The 27703-nt window shown below is 32.0% G+C and overlaps 1 protein-coding gene across 14 annotated transcripts in view; it reads left to right on the top strand.

Moving 5' to 3' along the window:
- Positions 1-27703, top strand: part of LOC105214176 (protein bunched, class 2/F/G isoform) — a 201084-nt gene that overhangs the window by 32222 nt on the left and 141159 nt on the right. For 13 of the 14 annotated variants that reach the window (XM_054227462.1, XM_054227464.1, XM_054227463.1 and 10 more), the window contains one exon: positions 23038-23892. The exons of the other annotated variant lie outside the window; for it this stretch is intronic. In XM_054227462.1, the coding sequence (XP_054083437.1) occupies positions 23038-23892 (855 nt within the window). The remainder of the gene's footprint in view (positions 1-23037; positions 23893-27703) is intronic. 14 annotated transcript variants of the gene reach the window in all.

The following is a 27703-nucleotide window of genomic DNA, read 5'->3' on the forward strand; positions in this document are numbered from 1 at the left end:
TCAGACAAACCTAACCACCATTAAAAGCATTATTATCCATAAAACCTTCCGGTGTACCATATATTCCTAAGGATTGAAGGAGTTCTACATGTCCAGAACATCATTAAAATCAATATTCTCCATAGACCGTTCTTGTGTTCCATATATTTCTAAGGATCGATCGATTTATACCTGCCACAAACAAACCACGATTTTTACAAACCTAACCACTATTAAAAGCAATATTATCCATAGAAGCTTCCTGTGTTCCATATCTAGATAGAGATCAATTGAATTCTAGATGTCCAGACAGACCTAAAAACCGATATTCTTCTTAGAGCCTTCCTATATTCCATATGTTCATAAGGACCGATTAAGTTCTACATGCCCAGACAAACCTAACTACCATTAAAAGCAATATTATCCATACAACCTTCGGGTGTTCCATATATTCCTAAGGATTGAAGGAGTTCTACATGTCCAGAACATCATTAAAAGCAATATTATACATAGAACGTTATTGTATTCCATATATTCCTAAGGATCTATGGATTTCTACAGAGGCCCAGACAGACCTCCCACCATTTAAAGCAATATACACCATAGAACCTTCATCGGTTCCATATGTTCCTATGTATCGATCGAATGCTACATGCCTAGGCAGAGCTAACCACTAAAAGCGATATTTTATATTTTATATATGAGAATCTTCCTATCTGCTTCTTGGTTACTTTAATTGAAAAGAGCTCACATAACAATTTACAATCACTGCATTGTACCCACTCGTATGTGTCTTTTTAATCAACTGCTCACCTTATCACAGCGAATACGCAGCAAAATGAAAATAATGAAAAGATCAAAGATAAAATCAAGCAGAAATGTTACAAAACGGAATAAAAATAATTCGCAAAAATAAATTAAAAGCGATTTTTTATTTTTTCTATTATTTTTGTCTTTTTTGTCAGCATCGACGACGACGACGTCGACGTTGACGGTAACAACGTCCATCGTCTCATGTGCGTATTTTTTAACCTCTCATTTAATCTACCCACCAATATTGCTGCTACTCTATAGTACCCGTTTTAATGTTGTGGTAGGACTATGAGGTGGGGTGGTGGCGGTTGGGCACTCGGCATACTCGTACATTATATTTGACTTACCGTCTCTTTCGAGTGGTAAATAAGAAAAAACTAGAATGAATTATAGAAGAACGTCAGCGGAGCATGCTATTGAGCGCGTGAGCGATTAAAAAGCGCAAAATTAATACAAATTTACGGTTTCTTTCTGCGATCTGTTTTTGTTGATGCTTCTTCACTGTAATTTTTATTTTTTTTTATTTACTTGCGAATATTTCTACTATATCACTGCTGAACTGGCTGGCACTTCTGTCATTATTTCTTCATTAATATACGATTTGTGTGTGTGTTTTTGTTTTGTTTTGTTTGAGTGAGAGCGCGTGTTAAACAAACTATAATTAAAGTTTATTTATTTTGTATTAAAGAAAGCGGAAAGCAATATACTATAGCTGTCTATAAATAGTGCAGCAAAACAACACAAGTTGATAATATAGAAATATTTGAAAGAAAATATAATTGATAATGCAGAAATATACGATAAAATAGTAAATTGAAGAGTTGTAGAACAAATCTAGCATTTAAATATAGTATATAAATATAATATCATTTAAACAATAGGATTAACAGGTTGTCTTTGAGCATTAATTACTGATTTTATTTATGAATGAAATGAAACTCAAAATAAAAATAAATTCATAAATTTTATAATTGTAAAAAAAAACATATAACAGTTTCCACGCGCGTCCAGTTTCCCACCTACAACTCGCTTACATGCTGCGCCATCTCTGCAATCGCACCCAAAACGGAAGGTGGTGCGAGCGTTGTTGTCAGTGTCGGTGGTCAGTTGTTCACTGTCTGCTTGGGTTTGTCATCAGTCTACAATTGGCGCCCACTCATAAAATACTTTCGAGTTATTAATTCAAATTATAAATGCTTATTTGTCTCATTAAAACAGACGGAATACTCACGTCTTATTTGGTTAAACATTTGTACTCATAAAGTTGGTGCGTTCCATGGACTTGAAAATGTTGTCATGACATGCACTAGTGATGTCACTTAAAAATATTCCGTATGAATTATAAGAAAAGCTATTAAATGTACATAGTATTTTAGAATTGTCTTTATTTAGTTTGCCGCACACTGCGCACTAAAATCGAACAAACAATTCTGTGGATGTGTATGCATATTGTTATAAGATTCTACTTTTCGCTTCTGTGATTGCATGTACGTATTTAGTACCATTATATATTCAGTCAAGTAATCATTATGTAATTACAAGCAGATGGTACCTACTTTGTCTCCTATAGCAATGCATTTCAGCAATGTCAATGTCAAATGGAATAATTGCATGCAAATTTGTTGATATTGTTTTTTTTATTTTTAATAAAATTTCCTTATTATTCTGCCAATTAGAGTGAAATTGATTTTTCCATAAATATTTTACTAGAGATTAGAGTTAACCTGTTACTCTTTATTTCTACAATATTTTACTTTTATCCAAAGTTTTACTTTTAACAAAAATTTAAAGAACATTATACCAAGCGGATTTTCATTAAAATATATGTATATATATTTATTATCGTTTTTTCTATCGTCTAAATTATATTTGTCCCACTGTACCAACCCACACACTTTGAATGCAGAAAACTCCTTGACCGTTAACTTTGTTGAAAGTCAAGAACACTTAAAATCGAAAGTAGATAAGAAGTAGGTTAGAAAAGAACTTACAGTTTTGCATAACTTCATATACTGAAGATAATATAATGCTTATCTTTGTTTAAGTTTCAAGGGGTTGTTGTGACTGATTTGTTTTTTTGGAATACAAATTGAAATATTTAGTAGAGGTGCTGGTTATACAGTCATCAAGATCTGTTTTATGTTCCTTTATATAATTTACCTTCACATTTAATAGCATCAAGCTAGTAGCTAGTAGCATACTTGTATGGGTTTCAGGCAAAGCGGTAACACTGAGAACTGCCGAGCCAACGAGTTTGCTCTTAAAGGTACTTTAGTCACAACTTCGTCAAATTGACAGCGAGATAGTGCCCCATAATCCTCCTGCGTTTTGGTCCTGGATCAGTGGTCCTTGAATGAACTCGTTAGGCGTTGGCAAATAACCAGTAAATGTGTGTCTGCGAAATCCTTTTGGCTTAGGGAGGATCGCAGGAGATCTATTTAACTATTTGCTCTTAGGCTGGACACTGTCCAGTTGACTTACATGCCATAATCATGCTGACGGATACAAGTTGTCAAAATTGCATGGAACAAAGTCAGACTTAAACGTTTAGACACTTTCTCCTTTAGTGTTCAGCTTTTGTTAGACCGTGGCTGAAAGAACTCGGTGGACCGGATGAATTGTCCCTTAACAAAGTTGTGAAAGGCTCAATGCGCTTTGTCGACTCGTCATTGAAATAAATGTCTAAGAGTTTGCAGAATCACAAAAGCACGCGGCGACTTTAGCTGTGTAAGTGGGATCTCTTGTGGCTCTTTCGCAAGGAACAGCCCTATAACCTAACCTATTATCTGCAAAAAATAGATGGTAAGCTGAAAATATCAGACAATAGTGGTGGTAAGGAGATGGTTTTGACTACTAATTCTGTATCTTCATGCCAAGTCAAAAGAAAACCTTAAATATCTAATTGGTTAAATAGAATGGTGAAGATTATATATCTATCTACAATATCTTTACCATTCAACTTTTTTGAACAACTTCATTTGTATGGTTTAATAACCCTATGGAACTTGATAAACAATCGGCATATGATTCAAGATCTTAATGCACACGAAGTCAGCGACAGTCAATTAAGAATCCAAAATTCATACCAAACAATGGACACATGGTGCAGCTGGCGGTTGAATCAACTTTCGTCCAGTCAATACCAAAAAGTAAACAAATGGCTAAATAAAACACTTTAATATTAAAAATTATATATATATAGAGTGTGCATTGAAACGAAGAAGAAGAAAAACGTTATAACAAAGAAAAGTTGAATGGAATCGAGTCACTTCAATGTTCCCAGAAACTTAAAGTAAAGCTTCAGAACGTTTTCGAAAAAAATACAAAAAAATACGAAAAGCTAAAGTAAAAAGAGTTTGCGATTAGCGAAATTGTGTTACAATACAAAGAAGAAGAAGAAGAAAAATGCGGTTGAAGAGGGGAAAAACTAAAAAAAAAACAACAAAGAGTTGTGTTAGGACAGGGTCCAAAACCATACCAACGCTTTGTGGCTCATCGTGTATGTTTGTGTGTGTGTGTTTGTGTGCTGAGAAAGATCCATAAAGTCGTTTCTCCATCGGTGCCTTGTCTTGTGCATAGCGACGATCATATGCATACTCGTACTTTTATGTGTGTAATAACAACAACAGCACCGGCACTCACTCGTCCTAAAAACACTCACAACGGTCGGCTACTCTACTTGGGGTCATTAGCCTTATCTCGCTCGCGCACACATGTCAGCCAATGGCTTTTTACACTCCTTTTTGGTTTGTTGTTATATTTATTTGTTGTTGTTGTTATATTTTTGTTGGTTGTTTGGCAATGATTAGGTGTGAAAAGCATTTACAATAACAATATGCCGCGGGAGCTTTACTTTGCCGGCAACGACAAAACAACACTGCAAGCGAAATAAAAACATGAATATGAATGCATACATACATATGTGTGTGTGTGTGTGTATATGTAACTGAATTGTGAAAATGAATGAGTTTTAATAAATTCCACCGGTAACAACAATGTGCGATCGGTTAGCACTAAAAAATCGTGCATGCAAAATGCGGGAGAAATGATTTCACAGACATTCACAACAACACTCTCGACTTCAATTGGCGCTTTAATAAATTGATTTGCAATTACTACTCCGTTCTTCTTATTTTCAGTGAAATTCATTAAAAGCATTATCGTTAACTGTTGTTATACACAATTGGGAGCTTTTGACAAACTCCCACTCCCCCTCCTAATCGGTTATATGCTAATTGCCGGCTGTGCATCGATCTTCGCCGCGTTTAATCTATTCTGATTATTTATTACCCATTTCACCGCACAATATGTGTTGCTTTGTATGTATGTATGTATTTTTGTGATGGATTTCGTTTGCATGTGACTTTTTCACACCTCAAAATTAGCGGTTTATTTTTAAAATTAGATTTGTATGGCAACAGCTGGACGTTTTCTCTGTATTATCGATTTCACGAATTGTTGGAATTTTTTAATAGTTAAAAAATACAATGTTTCTCTGTACTCTAAAGTTGTTGTAGTTTTAGAAAATCATGGATGGAAAGCAATTAGGAGATTTTAGCGAGGGATGATAGTGTTTGAAATTAGAATTTATCGATTTAATTTTATAATGTTGAAAATCATATTATATTCCAGTATTACTGGGGCTGCTATATGTATATATTTCTGGCCTAATAATGAAAATAGGAATATTTATCAACGAAAATGGTTTTATTGTTTTGCAAAATATTCTCCATGAAGATTTGTACACTTTTGCATACGCTCAAACCCAATTTCGAAGCACTTTTTTGAGCCTTTTTTTGAGCGATTGTCAAATTGTGCGGGATCCAACGAGAACAAACCTTTTTTACGGCCAGGTGTTCATGCAATGTCGAATGTATGCTGGTGGGAGAAATGCATAGGCATGCCTCTATCTGAAGGTATGTTACATGACGGTCTTGCATTATCAGTTCACGTACGGCATCGATGTTTTCTGGCACAACGGCTGTTTTTGGACGACCTTCACGGAATTCGTCGTTGAGCGAGCGTCGGCCACGATTGAATTCGTTGTACCAGTTTTTCACAGTGCTATAGGATGGTGCTTCATAGCCATACAAAGATTTTAGTTCATCGATGCACTCTTGTCGCGATAATCCACGTCGAAAGTTGTGAAAAATTATCGCACGAAAATGTTCACGAATTAATTCCATTTTTTGGCCGCGATGAATTTTTTAATTCCCTGTAAATAAAACAATTCACGATTAAATGACAAAACGTTCTGAGTGATGTTATGCTAAAAAATGTCAAACTTTCCAATGGAAATGCCAGATTGCACCTGGCAACACTTAGTGTTGCCTAGGCCAGAAATATATATAGCAGCCCTCGTATTCTAATCGAGGTTGACTGGTGATTTAATCGACATGGGGATTTGTAGGAGGAGTTCATCGAAAGGCAACATAGAAACATTTAGTGATTCTGTTTTAAAAAGCATGAAAATAAAACTAAAATTGGGGACAAGTGGTTTAAAAAAAAAAATTAAAAAAATATCTATATCTAATATAAAATGTAGAAAATTAATAGAAAAATATCAATGATTAATAGAAAGTTTTCGATAATTAATCTGAAAATTATCGATAGTTAATGAAAATTTCGATATATAGTCACACAATTCGATAATTAAACGAAAATGTATCTAAAATGATCGACAATTAATCTAAAATTATCGGTAATTAATCAGCTTATTTTCGAAAATTATCGATATTTAAGAAAAAATTCGATAGTTAGTAAAAAATCGATATTTAATCGAAAAAAATACCCATCTTTAATGGCCAACGTACAAATCTAAAAAGCTTCGTGGGCACTATTGGTGTTTTAAAATTTATTACACATAAAAATCTATGGTATGCATCCGTTTGTTTTAATTTCATTAATTTTAATTTATTGCCACTTTTTTAATTCTTCATATCAACAAGAGTTTTGCGGTTGCCAGCGCTTCAACGCGTTTTATAGTTGAATCTTTTTTTATATTATTTAAAATTTTTTTTTATAAGTAATAAATGATTTTCTACAAATGGTAACACATATTGTCCAGCTAAAAAAAATAAAGCAAATTCTTAGTGAAAGCAGTTGAAATACAATGCCACACCGTGTCTACACATTGCTTCCGTGCATTTTCTGGCGGCCGTAAAGTTTGCAATTCGTTTATTTTTATTTTCGCTAATCAACAATGCGCTCATCAAATGGGTATGCCGGCTTTGGCTCTAATAGCGCATGATTCATGCAACAAAATTGTTGAATTGGTTGTTGGAGATGATGAATAAGAGATACGAGATACTTAATTTGTTGTTGCGCTTCGACACTTCTTTGTAAGCACATTTAATTTATTGTTGTAATTTTTGTTGCGCTCGCCTGTTTCATTAATTAACTACAAATTATTAAATTATTTTAACAACAACAACACTGTCTTTGTATTACATTCGAGTGGTGAGTGGGTGTTGTGCAGTGTTGGTTTGGTCCAACGATTTTTATTGCATGCAACAATGCAATTTGTGCTGGAATTCGTATGAAATACTTGAAATGCTCGTCGCATTATGGGTTGCGCCTAGGCACTAACTTACATACAATATTTATTTATATGTATATATATTTATATGTGTTTAGCCAATTTCATATTCAACTGTCTCGTGAAAATATGTGGGTCACTAGTTGAAAAATTCCATGTTTAGCTGAATTAGTTTTCTATTCATACAAACTTCTTTGAAAAAATTTATTAATAGCTTCATTGATAAAACGCGGAGAATTGCCACACTTGTTTATGTTTAATGCTAATTTGTTGTGGCTTTATGATGATCGTTGTTAATTCAAGTTAATTGTTTGTTCTTGCTCTCAGAAGTAAGGGTATATCTGTTGAGAATTATATTTTTAAATTTCTTGAAATTTTTTAAAAATTATTGTTAACACCCAGAAGTCAAACGATTGACTCTTGTGAGTCAATCCCCGAAATGACCCACTTTATTTTCTATAAACTCAAAATGAGTTAATTGCCACTGACCATGTGTACTCTAAGCACCCATATGTGCTCTCTTCTACATTTTCATAATTTTTTTTTAGATTTTGCAACTTTTTTGTTTTGTTTTTGTTTTTTTATTATTATTTTTTTTTATGTTTTTCACTATTAGACTATTCAAGCTGTCAACACAAACTCCAAACCCAGTGCTGGCGCTCACATCGTTTTTGTCATTGTTTTGGGGCGTTTCGCGGGCGTCACCTATTATTTGTTTGCGGACAGTGGCTGGCGCCTTCACTAGCAGATTTTTGTTGTTGTTCGCTTTTTTGATTTTAATTTGTACACTTGTAAAATAGATAAACATTTTTTCACATGGCATTATGTCATCTTAGCGCAAACACACACGCTTCAGGTTGGTCCGTCCCATATGAGTTTGACAGCAAAGAAAAAAAAAAAAATTTTTTTTAGAATTGCAAATTGAGTGATAGTGAGCCGAAAAATGAGAGTTAGCATTTTAGCAATTTTTTATGCAGGCATGGTGTTGAAGTGTATACATATGTATTATCAAAAGAGCTCATTGGATTCGAAAATTTCTTGATATTTGCATCTTTATATACATTTCTTCATGATTTCTTGATATTCATCTAAATATTTTAATAATTTAAAATAATCAAAATTTTTCAAAAAATTTAATTTAAAAAAAAAAAAAAAAATATTTTTTTAATTTAGTTTTTTTTTAAATTAATTTTTTTTTAATTCATTTTTTTAATTTAATTTTTCTCTATTTTTTAATTTAGTTTTTTAGTATTTCATTTTATCAAAAAATCACATTTTGAACACACACACACGTCCATTGTTCTATTCCTAAATAAATTAATTAAATTAAAGAAACTCACTACCTTAGTGACAGCTACCTTTTCACCAACTCATCAAGTCCATTATAATCATGTATATGAGTTCAAAAACGCCCTTTTCCATATAAAAGCAAAAAAAAAATAAATAAATTTGCGAAAATTTTTTTGCAAACCATTACAACTACGAAGCACGCACAAATGCCATATAAAGCTGTCTGCTTGCGTAGGCGTGTGTGTGTTGTTGTTTTTGTAATCAGTTAGGCTATTTCTGTAGCGCTTTTTGTTGTTGTTGTTGTTGCTGGTTGGCCATTGCCTCAGGAAATGAAGTCGACGGGTGAAGTAGTGAATCACGGCAATGCGTCGTGCCTACTCGTGCTGCCACAGCTGTGCTGCGACGCTAACGCCAACAGCAACTAGTGACTCAGTCAGCTGTTTAATGCAATAAGCCGCCGACAGGGTGGCCAACTGTTTTGGGTTATTTTTACATATAATATAGTTAACTGATTTTGAAAATGCTGTTTAGTGTCATGTGATTGAAGAATTATTTAGAAATATATTAACTATAGTCTCTCATACAAAACCCTTAAAAAATGGTAAAAATAAAGAGATAACATGTCACTCTCCTCTTTTTTTAGCAAAATATGTTTCCTAATCTCATTCTCTGTGCTTGCCAACAATGCCGAATCATTCATATTAGTTCCCATGAAAAGATAAGATTGCATTCTTTTTAAAAATAGCTTGATATAGTGAAAATGAGAGATGAGCTGATAACTTTGATAGTGTTCTCTCTCAGAATTTCGCATATTATTTATTTATACTACATAATTTGAATATCTTTTAGTCAAATTTACTGATTGTCTCTCATTGTGTATGATAATTAAATGATTTATGATTAATCGAAAGTAGTTGTCTAATTGAAAGCTTATTCCCATAACCACCTGGCAACTTTAGTGCGACGACTGTCTTAATCGAACTCTCGAAAATCTACGATCAGCTCTATACACTCCCAAACAAACATAAGCACACGAACAATTGTGGCGCTCAGCTCAGCGCTCTCAATGAGTACATACACGTTGGAGCAAGTTATAAAGCGTGCGAAAAGTGGACAGCAAGCAGCGTTGACTATGAACGGCTCGTGTATGAATTGTGCTTAGCTTTTTGTTGTTTCATTGTTTTGACTCCCATTTTAAGTCTTTCTACCTTTTTCGTACGAGTATGTCTACCATATAATAGATGTACTATATATATAAAGTTTCATTCAGTCATAGCTGTATGTGTGTGTGTTTGGGTATCTGTGTGCTTGCTTTGCGCTCGTGTTTGTGTGTGTGTCTTTTCGCATTTAATGATTGATTTTGTGCTACACTTTATTCGCAAATTCTCCACTTCTCTTCGCTGCGCACGTTTGCTTTTCTGCGTTTCTGCTTTTTGCTTGCGCTAAGTTGCGACAATCGACTTTTTTGTTGTTGTCTGTATATTCGCGCGCGGTGAGGTGGTTGTACTCGCCGACACCGCATACGTCGGCCGTCACTTCGCCTGCTACTTGCGCTGCTATTGGCATTTGGCCATATTCATACAGATACACACACATACCGTCACAGGCCTAGACCTGCCTGCTTTGCATGTGTTTGTTTGTGTGACTTCTAAAAGTATTTAAAAGATTTGCTTCGGCTTGACTGCTTTCCTCGTCGTCGGCTTTATTAGCAAAAAGAAAAATAAAAATAACAACAAAAAAAGCGAAAAAATTGAAAAGCATGTGTCCGTTGACGATAGCGTGTGCGGTTGACGGAGGGTGGTGCGGCGAATTGGCTGATGCGCGTGAATCTAGATATTGTACGAAAGGTATGTCTGTCTGTCTGTATGGCGGCAAATGGCGCCTACGTTTTAGTCGATAGCGCCTCCTCACTATTATTAGTATTTGACATTAGTGGGATACGAATTCGAAACATAGAACATAGAGCGAGCGGGCCGCTTTGGGACAGCTGTTACTGCGCGCGCACACAGGGTGTCGCTGTCAATCAGTAGAATTTTTGAATATTTTTTTTTTTTTTAATTTGGCGCGCAATTTGTTGCTTTAAATAAACAAAAATATTGAAAATTAATTTTTTTCGAAAAATAATGTAGAGTACTGTTTAGAAGAAAAGAAGTTGATGGAATTTTGAATGAGTTACACAATTTGAATATTTTTTTTAATTTTGAATGAGTTCCACAATTTGAATCAATTAGATGAATTCCTCAATTGGAATATTTTTTTATAATTCTGAATGAGTTCCACAATTTCGATAATATTTTTTTGAAATTTTGAATGAGTTCCACAATTTGTAGAACATGATCATCGAGTTTGACAAGATTGTACCGTTATTTGATTTATCAATATGTAAAAATTTGTCTCTTGAAACACTTTATACTTTCAAAATCTTTCTCTTTTCTTATTATATTTGATTGATATCTTCATAAATTCCGGTTCACTTCGAGATTTATTACATCCTTTCTATTCAAGAACTTCTCGGCATCGGTTTTTAACGAGTTAAGAAAAAATGATTAGGTATTATAGTGAATTGTAGTACTGAATACTATCTCTAATGTATAATATCGATTTTCCGAGCTATCTTGAAATTTTTTTTTTAAAGTTGGCTTTCAATGTTAATCTCAAGGATTATTTTAGTTTAGTTTTGTTTCGTAAATCGTTTTTGCGTAATAAACGAAAGTGAAATGTATTCATCTAGTTTGGTAACTCTTTAAAAGTGAACATATGAACAATTTCGCAGTGTTTGAGCGCCTGGTGTTTGGTGGAAGCTTTTCAAGCTTTCGAAAGCTTTTGAAAACGGTTCATTCCATTATGATTTCATTGTATTTTCTGCAGTAATAAATTGAATTCGCTTTAAGATTTGCTCAATTAAAAAATTTAGACCAGTAGAATCTGGAGTTGTCAGCTTGTTGCGAGAAATTCGAAGACCCAATAGGATTACCGTGTCTTCAATGCTTTAAACCTACTCAAATAGCATGGAAATCGATTTTCTTTTGAAATACAAAAAAGTTCTAATATTATTATTTTTTATTTATGACAAATTGCCACCAATCTGGCAACGCTCCACCACTCGTCCGTTAAAAACGCTGTGGAAACGCAACGCAAAAGCTTTCGCTCAATTTTGTTGTTGTTTTCATATTTATTTTTGCCTTCTTATCTATCTTTAGCGCCTTTCCTGCTCTTGCTGCATTTTCTACGCTCGCCAATTGACACAATTACATAAAATACAAGCGAAAATTGGGCAAACCAAAAAATCCAAAAAAATATAAATAAAATATAAATTACAATGACTGCACACACACACTCATCGAAAGCAATTGCCTTGCTCGCTCGGTTCTCTTCTAGTATGTGTTTATCAATTGATGGCAACCACTGCAACGATCATTCAGCCGCGTCGCCGCCCGCAGCTGACTGCTGGCGATTGGCAATTATTAAGTGTTTTGTTTTGATTTCTTGTCGCCATTTACGCTTTCAACGCTTATTCTTACAACCTCTCAGTCCGTCCGTTTGCCCAACCCACCTTGTTTTTGTTGTTATCATTCATATTATGCATTGTATGCGCCCGCTGCTACGGCGTCTAGCCCCACCGACTCTGAACTGAGTACCGTTGAATGACAGCGGCAGCCGAGCGGTGCAGCAGCAGTGGCTTAAGCAATTATTATGGACGCAATAGAAAATCGGGTACAGCACACACTTGACAATTGACTGATGACAACAACATTTAGCTACAATAATATTGCATAGTAAAAGCGAGCGATTCGAAACAACAATTATTGACAACATTGAACTGAGTGTTGTTTACATTCGCAATTGTTGTTGTTGCTATTCTAGTTATTATTGTTGATGTTGATTCTAATGAACAGCAAAATGCGCACTTTTCTATATTCTCTCCTCTACTTTTTGCTAATTTTTTAGATTTTTTTGAATTTGTGAATTTTCGTACAGCAGTTAGTTGTTGATGTGTGTATTTGTTGCGTTTACGCTTACTGCATACCTAGTGTGCCCCACCTTCTCTGCCTTATTCTCACCCACAATCGCAATAGATACATATGTTTGTGTGTGTGTGTGTCAGCAATTGACTGCATTTGGCGTTGTTATCTTCTCGTTATTCCTTATAAGTTTCCAATTTGTTTAGAACGCAATTTAACGCTTTTTCTAGCCAATGCGTTTGTTTTGTTTTTGTTGGTGCTAGACATAATAGTAAACAATGAATAGTTTTACATTGCAGTGGTTGTTGTTGTTGTTTGTGTTGTATTGGCGATATGTGTTCATTACACGTGCTCGACGTGATTTTGCTTCGTATGACTACTTACTTAGATACCTGCAAAGCAGCTGTTTTCGATAAAAACGATCATAGCACAGTTGAGTTAAATATTGGCTGACGGGTATACGGATAGCTGCAGAGGGTTTTTGAACTCTTCATGACTATTTTTCAGTATTTATTGATAAAATTAATTAATATTATTAAATTGAATTATTAAAAATCATTTATAAATCGTCTCTTTGTATAATTAGCTCAATAACATTCACTTCAACATTCTCTGCTCTGTTAATAACACCTCTTATATTAACAGCAACAGTCTTGCATGCACTGTGTTGGCTGTCAAACTGCTAGCGGAGACACATGCCTGCTATATCAAGCATGACAAACTGTTGTAGGGTGTTTAATTCGAAATTTGGTAGGAACTTATCTTCGAACCACAAGGCGAACCGGTTGACTTAGCTAATATTCAAACCACTTGTTCTGATATTCGAAATTTCGAATATTTGCATTCCAGTTTACAGAGTGTTCGTTTCGAAGTTGATTTATAATTTTGAATAGATGTTACAAATGGACTGTTAACTAACAGTTAACTACAGAATGTTACCGAAATGCTGTCTGATACAGCAAATGTGAGATGAAAATACATTGACACTCTGTGTTTAATGTAAAATTTTAACAATAAAAGTAATTTTCTATATTTTTTAATATTTTTATAATTGTTTCTTTAAATAAATTTTCATATATTTTTGTATATAGTTTCATTTTTTTAAATATATTTCAATTAATTTTTTAAACATTTTAATATTTTTTTTTAACATTTTCATATTTCTTTTTTTTTATAATAGATTTTATAGACATATGTATTTACTTAATTTTTTTCTTAATATATTAATAATTTTTTAGTCTTTATAATTTTTCGTTTTCATAATTTTTTAATATACGTATATTTTTTTATTTAATTTTTTTATATTTGAATACTTTTTTTTAATATATATTTTTTTAAATTATTTTAATACTTTTTTTTTAATATTTTTTTTTAATTATTTTAATCATTCTGTAATTTTGTTCATATATATTTTCAATTTCTTTTTAATATTTTCATAATTTTATTTTATATATGACCATAATTTATTGTGTTTTTTTAATATGTTTTTTATTTATATTTTTTATTATTTATTTTTTTTATTATTTATATTTTTTTATTATTTATTTTTTTATATTTATTTTTTTATTATTAATTTTTTTATTATTTATATTTTATTATTTATTTTTTTATTCTTATTTTTTATTATTTTTTTATTACTTATTTATTTATTTTTTTATTACTTATTTATTTTTTTTTATTATTTATTTATTTTTTATATTTATTTTTTTATATTTATTTTTTTTTTTATATTTTTGTTTTTTATATATTTATTATTTTTATTATCTATTATTTTATTATTTATATTTTTTATTATTTATTTTTTTATTCTTATTGTTTTATTATTTATATTTTTTTTATTATTTTTTTATTATTTATTTTTTTATTATTTATATTTTTTATTATTTATTTTTTTTTATATTTATTTTTTTATATTTATTTTTTTTATTATTAATTTTTTTATTATTTATATTTTATTATTTATATTTTATTATTTATTTTTTTTATTATTTTTTTTATATTTATTATCTTTATTATCTATTATTTTATTATTTATATTTTTTTATTATTTATATTTTATTTTTTATTCTAATTTTTTTATTATTTATTTTTTTTTTATTATTTTTTTTTTTTTATATTTATTTTTTTATTATTTATATTTTTTTATTATTTATTTTATATATATATATATCTTTGACATTTACTGATTGTTTTACACTTAATATCGTTGCAAATGACTAATTTATTTTATTTCCTCTTTATTTACAGGTAAGCAACTGTTAAAATGAAATTCATTATTTAATGTTTAACAAAAGTATGTAAGTGAAAGCTTTATTTATTACTTTTCTGAAATTCAAGCCTATTAAATTAAATTTGTTTGGTCTTGCTTCGATTAGCAAACCTTTTATAGACAGAAACCTAGCCATGATGTGCTTATAATAAAAAATATATTTGTCTTGCTAAAATTAGGTGTCTAAAAAATAAGATAAAATATTATATGAATGCATAAAGTATCTAGAATTTATTGTGACCGATATAGAAATATTAAAATTACTCCATAGTAGAGCAGCGCTGTCAAAAAAAATTATAAGTTTTTGGAAAAAAATTTACCGAAGATCTTACATTGTTGAGAAAAATATTTGGGAATAAAAAAATAAAAAATGAAATTACCTAAAGAGATGGCAACATTTCTGAAAAATATTTGCAATATAATTTTTTTTTAATAAATTTAGCTTGTTGCCCATATTGTAAAATTTTATTTATTTAATTAATAAAAAATAACTTTAAATTAAATAAATTTATATAGATGGGAAACTTTCTCAAAAAAAAAATTTTCTAAAAATTATTAATTTCATGTCCAATTTGCAATAACAATAACTTTATTAAATTTATAGTATCTAAACAGTTGGTAATCCTGTGGTATTAATATTTTCAGCTTTTCTTAATTTATTTTGACTTGAAAATTTCCGAAATCTTGAAACTCTCTTCTTAAACGCTCTAAAATTGATATCGTTCACAATAATATGAACAGATACTGTATATGCAATGAATATAACAAATTTAGTTCCAAACGCTTTATTAACTCTAACCAAATGTGCGCCTAACCCCAAGCCTTATGAACTATCTGTTTGGTGCTGTGACATTCTGTTATGTTAATCTATAACTCTGCTGAAAATACAAAAAAAAAAAAAAAAAACAAAAATCATACTGGCTGTAAATAACCCCGCTTTTTGCTAATTCTACCATCGAATTGTAACCCTTCGCAAATTTTTTTTTCTAATTTCCTATAATGCTTTTGAATGTATATCTGTTAACGCGGTGCTTGGCTACTTTATGTTTACTGTTAAGGAAAAACCAAATAATTTATGCAAAGTTTATATTAAAAAGAAATCAAAAATAGCAAAGTGTGTAGAAGCATCACCAACGGCCAACGGCTGAGCTGACAACTGCAGGTTGCACAATGTGGCAGGCAACAAAATCGGGCGCGAGCCCCTCCAAACGCTGTGTCCCAAGTGTTGGAAAGCGCATATAAATAGCACGAAAACACCGTTATATATATGTGTGTTTGAGTTTTTTGTTGTTGCTGGCTGACAAACTCCGGTAGCAGCAGCAGCAGCTGAGGCACTGAGGCACCGGCTCCATTCACCCAATTTTCGAATTATCACAACAAAAGGCGAAAATGCATAACTCCATTTCCTCAAGTGAAAACAAAGTGCAGACAAGTCATGCTTCTCTGTTTATGTGTGTGTGTGTGTGAAAAGTGGGAAAAATAAAAATTTATAGCATAACAAACATCAGCGAAGAAAACAAAGCAAACGAATGTTGTTTACGGCGAATATACCTCTGTGTGTGTGTTTGTGTGTGTATTTATACGCTTAACAAAGGCACATCAAATAGATTTATTGTTATTGTTGCAGCGTGGCGGAAAATAGTTGGCCCCAAAAACGACAGATCACAACAAACAGCGAACGATAAGACAAGCAAAAGTTACGACGCGAGACGTGTGCCACTTGAAAAAGTCCTCCAAAATGCACTTTTCCACAAATAACAATAACAAAAACAACAACAAAATGTATATAAATGCTTATGGTGTACCATAAGTGATCGACAGACAGCTGCTGCCGTGTGCAATATTGTTGGCAAATTAATGAGAAAGCGACGATCACAACAACAACTACAACAAATAATAGCAATAACAACAACAACATATGTGAAGCATTAGCAAACAGTAGCTGCAGCGGCACTTGCAACGAGAAAGAAAAATTGCAATTGTACAGTGTGTGCGAAAAATATTCAGACTATTGCAGCTCTAATAAAATAAATTTTAATTTTTTGACTTGAAAAAATTTTATAATAATCAAAGAATAGCATTCGAGGTGTGTTCAAAAAATAACGGGAATTTTCGTTTTTTTTTTTTTTAATATTTTGACACTTTAAGGTATTTATGGAAATAAGAAATGGTCCCACTTAGAGACTGACAATTGGACTCTCCAAACCGTTGAAATTTTAATATTCCCGTTTTTTTTTTTTTTGAACACACTTTGTAGTATCTATGTTCCTACCGGCTGCCAAATCTTCGAATATTTTTCTAAAAAATCGTCTCCTTAAATTCCACCACTATGAACAAATACGTCTTTTCCTCCAACACACTGTAACTGCAAAGTGTGCTGTGCATCTCGCACTGTCAACCAACCGAAATGACACTCGTCGGTTTTTGCCACAACCGTAAATAATGACGCCTTAAAATGTAATGTGAATTTTCCACGAAAATTGCACTGCAAAATTGCTTAAATCACCACACCAAATGAGGCACTCGCACTCTCCGTGCGCAGGAAAATTGGCGAATGCTATTAAAAAGGAGTAAAATGGCAAACGGGAAAAAGCAAGCGAAAGGCATGTTTTCGTGATTTGAGTGCCCGCGCGCCATTAGCAAAGCAGTCATTCTCAAGTGACCAATTATTAAAAAAGCAAAGCTAAAAGTGCTGGAAAAACGTTTTATTTGACAAAATGGGTTTTAAGAGTGCTCGCCGACATACAAAATTTAAGTGATAAATACAAAATTTCTTTAAGAAAAAGTGAGGTTATAGCGAATTTAGCGATTTCCAAAATACTAATGCTTAGTACTAGATGGTCAGTGTTTTGTAGTCTAATTTTGAGTTTGAGTGATAAAGTTAATATAATTTTTTTTGAATATAGGTTGAAAGCCATTGTTTTGATCATGTAAATTGATAGTCGACAGGTTGAAGATTTTTTTGTATTATTTTTATTTATTTTTGTATTTATTTTTTATTTTTTTTTTTTGTATTCTTAAATTTATTTTAATTAAATTATTTTATTTAAAATTTTTGTTAATTTTTTTTCCTATTTTTTTTTTTAATTTCCTAGTATTTTTTATGTTTTTTATATTTTTTATTTATTTTTTAATTTTTTTTATTTCTTTTTGTATTATTTTTTAAATTTTTTATATACATACATTTTTTTTAATTTTTGTTTATAATATTTTTTTCTAAATTTTTTTGTATTTATTAAATATTTTCTAAATTTTTATTTATTTTTTATTTGTACATTCTTAATTAATTTTTTTATTTATTGTTTAATCTTTTTGTATTATTTTATAATTTTTTTTATCGTATTTTTTCTTTTTAATTATTTTTAATATTTTTTAAAGTCTTCATTTTTTTGTATTTTTTTTTTAATTTTTCAGTATTTATATATATTTTTTTTAAATATAGTTTGAAAGCCATTGTTTTGATCATGTAAATCGATAGTCGTCAGGTTGAAATTTTTTTTGTATTTTTTTTTTTAATTTTTATATATTATTTTTTATTTTTTTTTGTATTTATTTTTTGTATTTTTAAATTTATTTTAATTAAATTATTTTATTTAAATTTTTTGTTAATTTCTTTTAATTTTTTTTCGTATTTTTTTTTAATTTCCTAGTATTTTTTATGTTTTTTATATTTTTATATATTTTTTAATTTTTTTTATTTCTTTTTATTTTTTTTGTATTATTTTTTAAATTTTTTATATACATAAATTTTTTTTTTAATTTTTGTTTTTAATGTTTTTTTCTAATTTTTTTTGTATTTATTAAATATTTTCTAAATTTTTATTTATTTTTTATTTGTATTTTCTTAATTAATTTTTTTATTTATTGTTTAATCTTTTTGTATTATTTTATATATTTTTTTCGTATTTTTTCTTTTTAATTATTTTCAGAATTTTTTAAATTTTCTATATTTTTTTATTAAAAAAAATTGTTTAGTTATTTTTAATTTTTTTATATATTTTTTTATTTATTGTTAACTTTTTTAATATTATTTTTATAATTTTTATTTTTTTTTTAATTTATTGTAAGTAAATTAATATATTTTAATTTTTATATTTTTTGTATTTTTTTTTTAATTGTTTAGTATTTACCTTTACCTGTTTTTTTGATTTTTTTTAATATATATTTTTTATTTAATTTTTAGTATTTTTTAAATTTTATCCATCTTTTATTATTATTATTTTGAGTGCCTACTTTTTGTTGCCACTGTCTCCGCGTCTCCGCGTCATCACGTAAACACAAACAACTATCCAACGGACAACCGGCTACCCGGATGCTTTTTGTGACCCACTGTACCAAAATAGCGAAGACCGCTTTGAGGCAACTTGTGCGCATACTTTTATAAATTCTAGTTTCGGCTGTATGTCCTTACTTGCAAGATTTTGTGTGCGACCACACAATTATTTATTTGTGATTATGCGACTAACGATTCATTTGTGACAACTATGCTTTCGTTTTGAGCTTTCTACAGACATTTGTGCGTTTCCAGTTGTTGCACAGCTAAAATTTGTTGTTGCACAACATACTTTGTTAGCTGCTGCTGCCAATCGTTGCAACATTGGACCAGCGTAGCGTAACGAGTAAACATGTTGCAAGTGCTTACATACACACACACACACACACATACAAACTCAAGCGCAAAACGCTCAATATGGCAGGCACACGTTCCCGGAAGCGAAATTTCCAAAACAATGCATTCGAAATCGAAACGAATTGGCAGCTAAAGCACAAAAATCTAGCCAACACGCCGTACAGCAGCAGCAGCAACAGCAGCAGCTTGAGCCAATCATCTGACGCCAACTCGCCGCGCTGGCAATGCGACCAGTGAGTGTTCGTGCAATGCCGCCAAATTTCCTTTCGTGTTGTCTATTTTCTTTCACTTTTTTTTGGTCTCAACTTTATTTTGACGGCGCGCGCCAAAATCGAAAAGTTGCGCAAACACATAAACAATGAGAGGAAATAACACCACAGCAATTGGACGCACACAAACACACAGACACACATACACGTACATATATACATACAAATGTATAATGGCAATGCGTAGCTAACATTTAAAATGTTGCAGCTTGTTTTTTTTATCTTCTTTTTTGAACTGTTCGTCTCTGTGGAGCCATCAGCGCACTGCACGCATGCGAGATTTATAGATTTTACTCCAATTGGCATAATTGGAGCAGAACGCGCATAATAATAATGTACATTGCGTAATTGCTGCAAAATGCATAAAATGAGTAGCGTATGCATAAACACACGCACACAAACGCCTAAAAACAACAAATTTGTTTACAGCGCTCCACAAAAGGCTGTTTTTGTTATTGTTGCTGCATTTGATTGCTGATCTGCGCGATATGCGAGTGGCTGCTGCCAATAAACTTTAATGGCATGGTTGACCACACACGTGCATACAATTATAGACAAACAAACAACAAGAAATACAAAAACAACCGAAAATACAAAAACAACAAAAAACACAGACAACAATAACAACAAAAAATCACACACAAATAAATAAATATACTTAAATACAATAACAACTTGTGCATTAGAGATGCACACTCAACACTGTATTATTACATTTCAACATCATTCAGAGTTCAACACTGCGTATGAGTGACATTAATTGACAGCCTGACTTTTGTATTTGAATTTCCTTGGAATTGCAATGGTCATTAAGCAAACACAATAATTTGATTGCAAAAATAAAATTAACAAAATTCAAAGTTAAATTAATTGCCGATAACCTTTATTGATCTCAGTGACTAATTGCTATGAATTTGAAGTAAGTTTTGTTGTAATAGTTTCCAGCTTCTTTTATTGGAAAAAGAAATAACAATTTATCTTGCCTCTCTATCTATTAATATTAGTTAGCTATCCAATCTGTATTTGTATTATTAATATCAGATAATAGATAATTACACCCTTTAAGAATTTAGAATTTTCAATAACACTACGTATGTTAGAATATTTTTTTGGTGATACAGGGTGCGCAATATTTTTATTATCGGTTTTTAATTCTTGAATAATTTGAATAAAAACAAACAACTTGTCATATTTTCATTTTATTTGAGGATCTACATCTATTTGGACCATTTGCTTCTAAAAAATATCAATCAAGTAGACACCTTGTTGGCTCTCTCGACTGTTTCGTCATATGAAAAAATATGGCAATATGACCCAATGTTGGTTTTGACTCGAAATACCTCTCAAACAATCACTTTTTGATATTGCAATAACATTTTATGAAACTCGATTCAATTTTCATTTCCCCAAGGCACCCTGTATAATCAAATATAAATCGTAATAGTAAATAATTATTTCAAAATAATTATTATAATATTTCTACAGTCTTCAATTAGATGGTTTCACTTTAGTAAATTAATTAATCACATACCAGGTGTGTTCAAAAAATAACGGGATTTTTTAAATTTCATGGTAAAAATGCCCCAGCCTCCATATTCGCCTGACTTGGATTTGTGTGACTTTTTCCTATGTTCAAAAATAAAGAGAACCTTAAAAGGCCGTCGTTTTACAAGCATACGAGAAATCGCTGAATAAACCCAAGGCTATCCCAAAATAAAATTTGAGCTGTTTTTCGACGATTGAAAGTAACGCTGGCATAATTGTGTAATATCGAATGGGGAGTATTTGAAAGGCAACAAATGAAGACAAATTAAAAAAAAAAAATTTTGAAAAAACGAAAATTCCTGTTATTTTTTGAACACACTTCAAATTGATTTCAAAAGACTTTTTAGGCATATTTTTATGAGTAGTAAATCCGATGTATATTTCAAACAAAACTAACATTAAGGGAGGGGTCTGGGTTTTCACTTTCGAAAAATCGATTTTTTTTGTTTAATCTTATTGTTTAACATTTCAAGAATATGTCCTCAAAATTTTAATCTGATCTAAGCAATATTCTTGAAGTTATTGATGAATTAGTCTCGGGGCTTTTAACGCTCTAACTCTAACAGCTACGGCTTTAAACGCGTTTTTCTCAAAACTACTTTTTTGAAGTCCGTGTTCACTGCCATTTGAAAACTACTCGACCGATTCATTTCAAACTTGGTCCACATTTTCTTCACATAAAATACCTCCCCCCTAAGTATTTTAAATTTTTTTTTGCCCACCCTTAAAATGGCGGAAATTTTAGTCGAAAATAACGGTTCACACTTAAGATGGCCGCCAAAAATTTGTAAATAATAATCAGAGAACGTTGGGGGGAAGATTTGTTTAGAATTTAACTAAATTTGTATGGTTTTTCATTTTCGGATAATTTCCGGCCGAGTTACAGTGAACACCGCAAATTGTTTTTTTTTTTTTCAAGACGTCCTAGGGGAAGCTCTGTCACGGGCTAATGGTTTAATATTTTTGCATGAAAAATTTACAGAACATAGTCAAGACTATGCTCAATAATGTATAGAAGGTTTGAATAAAATTGCTTAATCGATATTTGAGATAAAAAATCACAAAAAAGTGTTTTTTTTTTGCGCTGAAACCCAGACCCCTCCCTTAACTTAAAAAAAAAACTAATTTAAAATAAGTCTCAGCTACCCACTGATTTTTGAAAAAATATTTAAAATATTTACAAGCTAGAATGTGACTTACAAAGTTTGCTTCTAACGAAAATAAATAATCCTTTATACTTAAATGTCCTACTGAACAATTTTAAATAGATATTAACAAGGTTTTCGAATATATGTAACTCCAAAGTTGCTAACCAAAGACTGAGTTAAAAGACTCCAAAAGCAAACAAAAAAAAAAATTGATAGTACTTTATTTATTTAAAAAAAGTCCAAAATATATTTATTAACATTTCCGAGTTTCTTATCGTTTTTATGAAATATTTATAAAACATTACTTCCCAACCAGTCCTCCAACTACAAACCACACAACAGATTCCTTGTTGTCCTCACACCACTCCCAGTTGATACCTTTTCTCCTTTGCTCACTTGTTGATATGTGCACTTCGTATATTTTATTTGAGTTAACTGATTGGTAATATTTTTCTTCTATTCTTTTACTTTTCGTTTTTTCGAAAAAAATATATGTATGTGAAATACCAAAAATCGAAAATCGTTTGAATTATTTATCAAACCAAAAACAAAAATTGCACAACACTCAACAACAAACGCCGTCTAACGGTGCAGCATATCGAGTCTCTCGCAGGCCATGTACCACGGTAGTAACCGTAAGCGTGCCTTCAGCACACCGCACATCACACCCGCCATCTCCACATTACTCAATATGTCGAGTAGTGATCGTGGTGTCTTCCTGCTGAATAACAGCAACGGCAGTAATATCAATATCAACTATAATAACAATAATATACCGGCCGATCAGCTTGTTTACTACATGAAAACGGCATCACCACACGAACTGGAGAACGGCAGAGTGTCGGGGCCGTGGATACAAGGTCGCTCCGACACCAATTTGTATACGAATCTAGCGCTAGGGCATAATCGTTACAAATTCTTGCCAAACAACTCACCGAATTACAATGCCGTCGAAGATGAGGATGCGGACGAAGATGAAGCCATCGATCAATTCTCACCCACCATTTACCCAACCAGCCGTTCCATTCCTATACCGATCAGTAGCAATCACAGTCCACAGCATTTGTCTAGCGGCCAACAAACACCACAACTGCCAACATCACCTACACACGTTGCGCATAGCGCCAGCCCAACCACCAGCGGATATCCTTACTCGCCCTTCTACGGCAGCTCACCCGACTCCCAGACGACTTTTGGTGGCGGTGGCGGTGGCGTTGGCGGCGCACAGACGCCCATTAGAATGGCCTACAGCTACGATCAGGCGGTGGGTGCGAACTTCAAACGCGTGCCCAACGTGGCACACCAAACCGCACAACAACAGCAGCAACAGCCACAACACACCGTTGGACGTATGGTGCCGCGTGCTTTGTCGCTGGATGCGACGGGTCGCAATGCCGCTGCGGCGGCGGCTGTGATGTTCGCCACCTCGCCGACCACATCAGTGAACAGGTCAGTCGGACTGCCAATTGTTTGACTGCATCGTGCGACTTGTGTCTGTGCCAGTTCAATAAATTTCAATATCAATCAAGCAAACAAACGAAATGAACAAAAAAGCTTGTAAGCTCTCAAGCGCCGAATCTTTGTTCTTTCGTTTGATTTGTTCATTTCCTTTAATAGCATTGATGTTGTTATTGTTGTTACCGAGATGATCTCATCTTTATGCATTACAAAATCTGAATGCACTTTTATTGTTGAATTGGTTTTCTAATCACACTCACTAGTAAATACATACACCATGACCATATATTGAGCACATGGCATCGTCATCCGTTCATTCATTAGTGCGATAATGCCATTCAGTCTCATCTGTTTCATATTGCTGGTTTCTCTGGGCCTTCATCTTATTCACTTATGATTTCTGTACAGTTTTTGAACTTCATGCTTTCACTTGTTTCTCATATTCTTCACCGGAGTGAGCCATACGAGTATCAGTTGCGCACATTCTTCACTCTCTGCATGTTCAATTACCTACTCTCCTCCGCATCTATAGTTCTATAAAGAATATTCTATCTGTTTTGTAAATAATCCTAGTTCCAATTTTCTAGCATGACTTCTTAATATAACTATCCACCATTCTATTGTAGTATATATTATAGTTTTATGCAAAACTTACGAATCACTATATAACCAAAAATATGGAATAGTACCATTAGGCAGTGGTCAAGCTTGCCTTTAAGGTACACGTTATCTATCATTATAATTCTTTATAGAAAAAAAATAATTCAAATAAGAATATTTAAATAAACTACACAAAAAACATGAACTCCTCGATCGATATCCTTGGTTTTGCTAACTATAAAGTTAAATCTTAATAAGGTTTGTTTTCATAGACCTTATATATGAACATTTGAGACAAAACAAAAATAAAATTTTGTATATTCTCGACTTCAAAAGTTTAGTTTCTTCATATTTAGAAATTTTAACTTCATTAGTTCCTTATAAGATTGGAATTCAACCTTGGAACTGCAAATATGGTATATAGGGTAGTGTTCTATGGATAGATCATGAAATTCTTGGGAACATTCTTTCCAACAGTAAAGTGTTATGAAGTTCTGTGTTTTCATAGGAGTCTGAGAACACTAGATAATCGAAATTATATGTATCTAATGGTACACGTTTATGGTACACATTATGTATCAATAAAATTCTTAATAGAAAATAAAAATAATTCAAATAAGAATATTTAAATAAAATACACAAAATATATGGACTGCTCGATTGATATCCTTGGATCTGCTAACTATAAAGTTAAATCTTAATACGATTTGTTTTTCATAGACCTTATATGTATATGAACATTTGAGACAAAACAAAAATAAAATTTCGCATATTCTCGAGTTGGAAAGTTCAGTTTCTTCATAGTTAGAAATTTTAACTAGTTTTCTTATTCCTCTATAAGAGTGGGTTTCAACCTGGAAACAGAAAATATTGAAAATAGGGATGTGTTCTATGGTTAGATCATGAAGTACTTGGGAACATTCAATCCAGCAGTAAAGTGTTATGAAGTTATGTGTTTTCATAGCAGCCTGAGAGCACTAGGTAATCGAAAATATATTTAATATTTAGAAAATCTCTAGAAAACCACTACTTGTATCCATAATTTTGAAAGCTAACCTCAATTTTTTTAATTCATCCAATTCGTGCTTCCGCTGCAACATAATGTTAGCAGTATCTTTATACCCTTTTCCACCTTTATTTTTATTTTTGTTTTCGTATATGTATCTTCGCCACCACTTCGCTGAAAAAAATATTTCACGTTCGAAGCGAAAATCGAAAACATTCCAGTAAAGCGAGTTCGCAAAACCACTGCGCAGTAGAAGAATGGTCTTCACACACACACACACTCGCAATAAACCGCCATGAAGGTAATAAAAGTAAATTACACAAAAGAACAAATGGAAATAGAAATGAAAACACTAAACACTTCAAAACATAAGACGCGATACGAGTTTACCCAAATAAAAAAGCGTGAACCTATAGTTCAAGCAACAATGTTTTGATATATATTTTTGCGGCTGCCTACTGTCCCGGCCATTGTTAATGGTTGTGTATAGGTAGATATGATATTTTATTTTTGTTAGTATTGGTAGAGTTGATGTGAAGTGAGTTTGTATGTGTGGTTTTGTACTCATAAATACATATGTAAGTTCAGTGGTGTGTTGTTGCCGTTTATAACATCAAAACATGAAAAAGGAAGGCACAGAAGACATTTTAGCGGCAACATACATACATGAGTAAACAACATAAGCATATACATATCTGTATATATGAAAGTATGTATGTCTTAAATGTGGCAATGATGTCATCAAAATAACGCGTTTATTTTCAGTATTTTTGTTTTCTTGTTTTTTTTTATTTTTTTTTTATTAAAAGCGAAAGCTTTCTTGCTTTGAACGTCAAATGGCGAGGATTAAAATTATTGCGTAGCAAAATACTCATTTACATAACTACATTTGTATTTTATGTAAGTTTGTATGTGATATATTTCACGCTTTTTCAACTCCCACGCAATTTTTCCACTAAAGGTTCCTGTGTTGGGAGCTTTTTGTGTCTTCTATAGAGCATTCATTGAACTCCCACAGCAACTACGTATGTATGTAAATATGTATAAATATATTTGTAGATAAATATATCTAAAATCATTGTTTACAAAGAGTTCACCATTTGTTATGGCGCACTAAATCAATTTCTATGTAGTTACATGTGACACCTGAGTCAAGGCGCGAACCTTTACTGCGTTTTGTGGCACACACCTTCCTTATGTTTACTCCTATTGCGCACTAACTCTGCTTTAACTACGCAGCAATTACAGTTGACACGCTTTCGGTGTCCTGAAATAAATTTTGTTAATTAATCAAGTAAGAGAAATGCTGCATCGTTAAACTGTTTACTAGGTTTACTGGATTGAGTTGTGTTAGTTTAAGGCGCTAAATGGTTGATTAGGGACTACAAAGAGGTGTTTAGAGGTCTGTAATTAAACAAGACTGTATTAATTGACAGCAGCTCCGTCAGGATATGTGTATCTACATTTGTATGTATATTCATATGACAGGCTAATATATACATATGTATGCATCAGAGTTGATTTTTCGACAGTAAGTGTACAAAAAAACACACTCAAAACATTAGCCGGTCACCAGTCACTGCACTCACTGCAATAAATCCCGAAATTTGTGCACGCAACGCGAAATTTGCTCAGGTTCAAGGCCAAATGTTGTGTGCAACAATGCCTGCGAGCGCTGTGTCCACTTTGAGGCGGGCAGCAAATGAATTTAAAAAAAAAAACGAAAAACTGTCTGCCAATATGCAAGCTACAAAAAATAAAGGGTGCAGTTTTTTTCTTTTTGTACTGGAATTCCCAAATTTTGATGCATTAAAGTTTGAAAAAAAATAAAATTAAAATAAAAATTGTATGCCAACATATTTATATGCCATGAAACAAAGTTTCGGTGCTTCAACGCAGAGTATTTCGAGTGCTTATCAGCTCCGGCCACACTCAGCAGCTCATTCATTCGAACGCTCGTTCACTCGTTTATCTGCGCTTCAACATGTGGTTGTACGAGTATTTGAAAAAAAAGCTTCACTAATACCCATTTCTTTTTTGAGTGGCTTCTTTCCACACTGTATTAGGTATATACATTCACATATACCTATACATACAATGACGAAGTCAGGCATGATGTCATTTTATATTTTTGGCAATGCTATATTTTTTCTCAAGCGACGTCAAATTTGCGGTAAGCCGCAGTAAATTGCAACG

Source organism: Zeugodacus cucurbitae, chromosome 3 (assembly GCF_028554725.1).
Source record: "Zeugodacus cucurbitae isolate PBARC_wt_2022May chromosome 3, idZeuCucr1.2, whole genome shotgun sequence".
NCBI lineage: Eukaryota > Metazoa > Arthropoda > Insecta > Diptera > Tephritidae > Zeugodacus > Zeugodacus cucurbitae.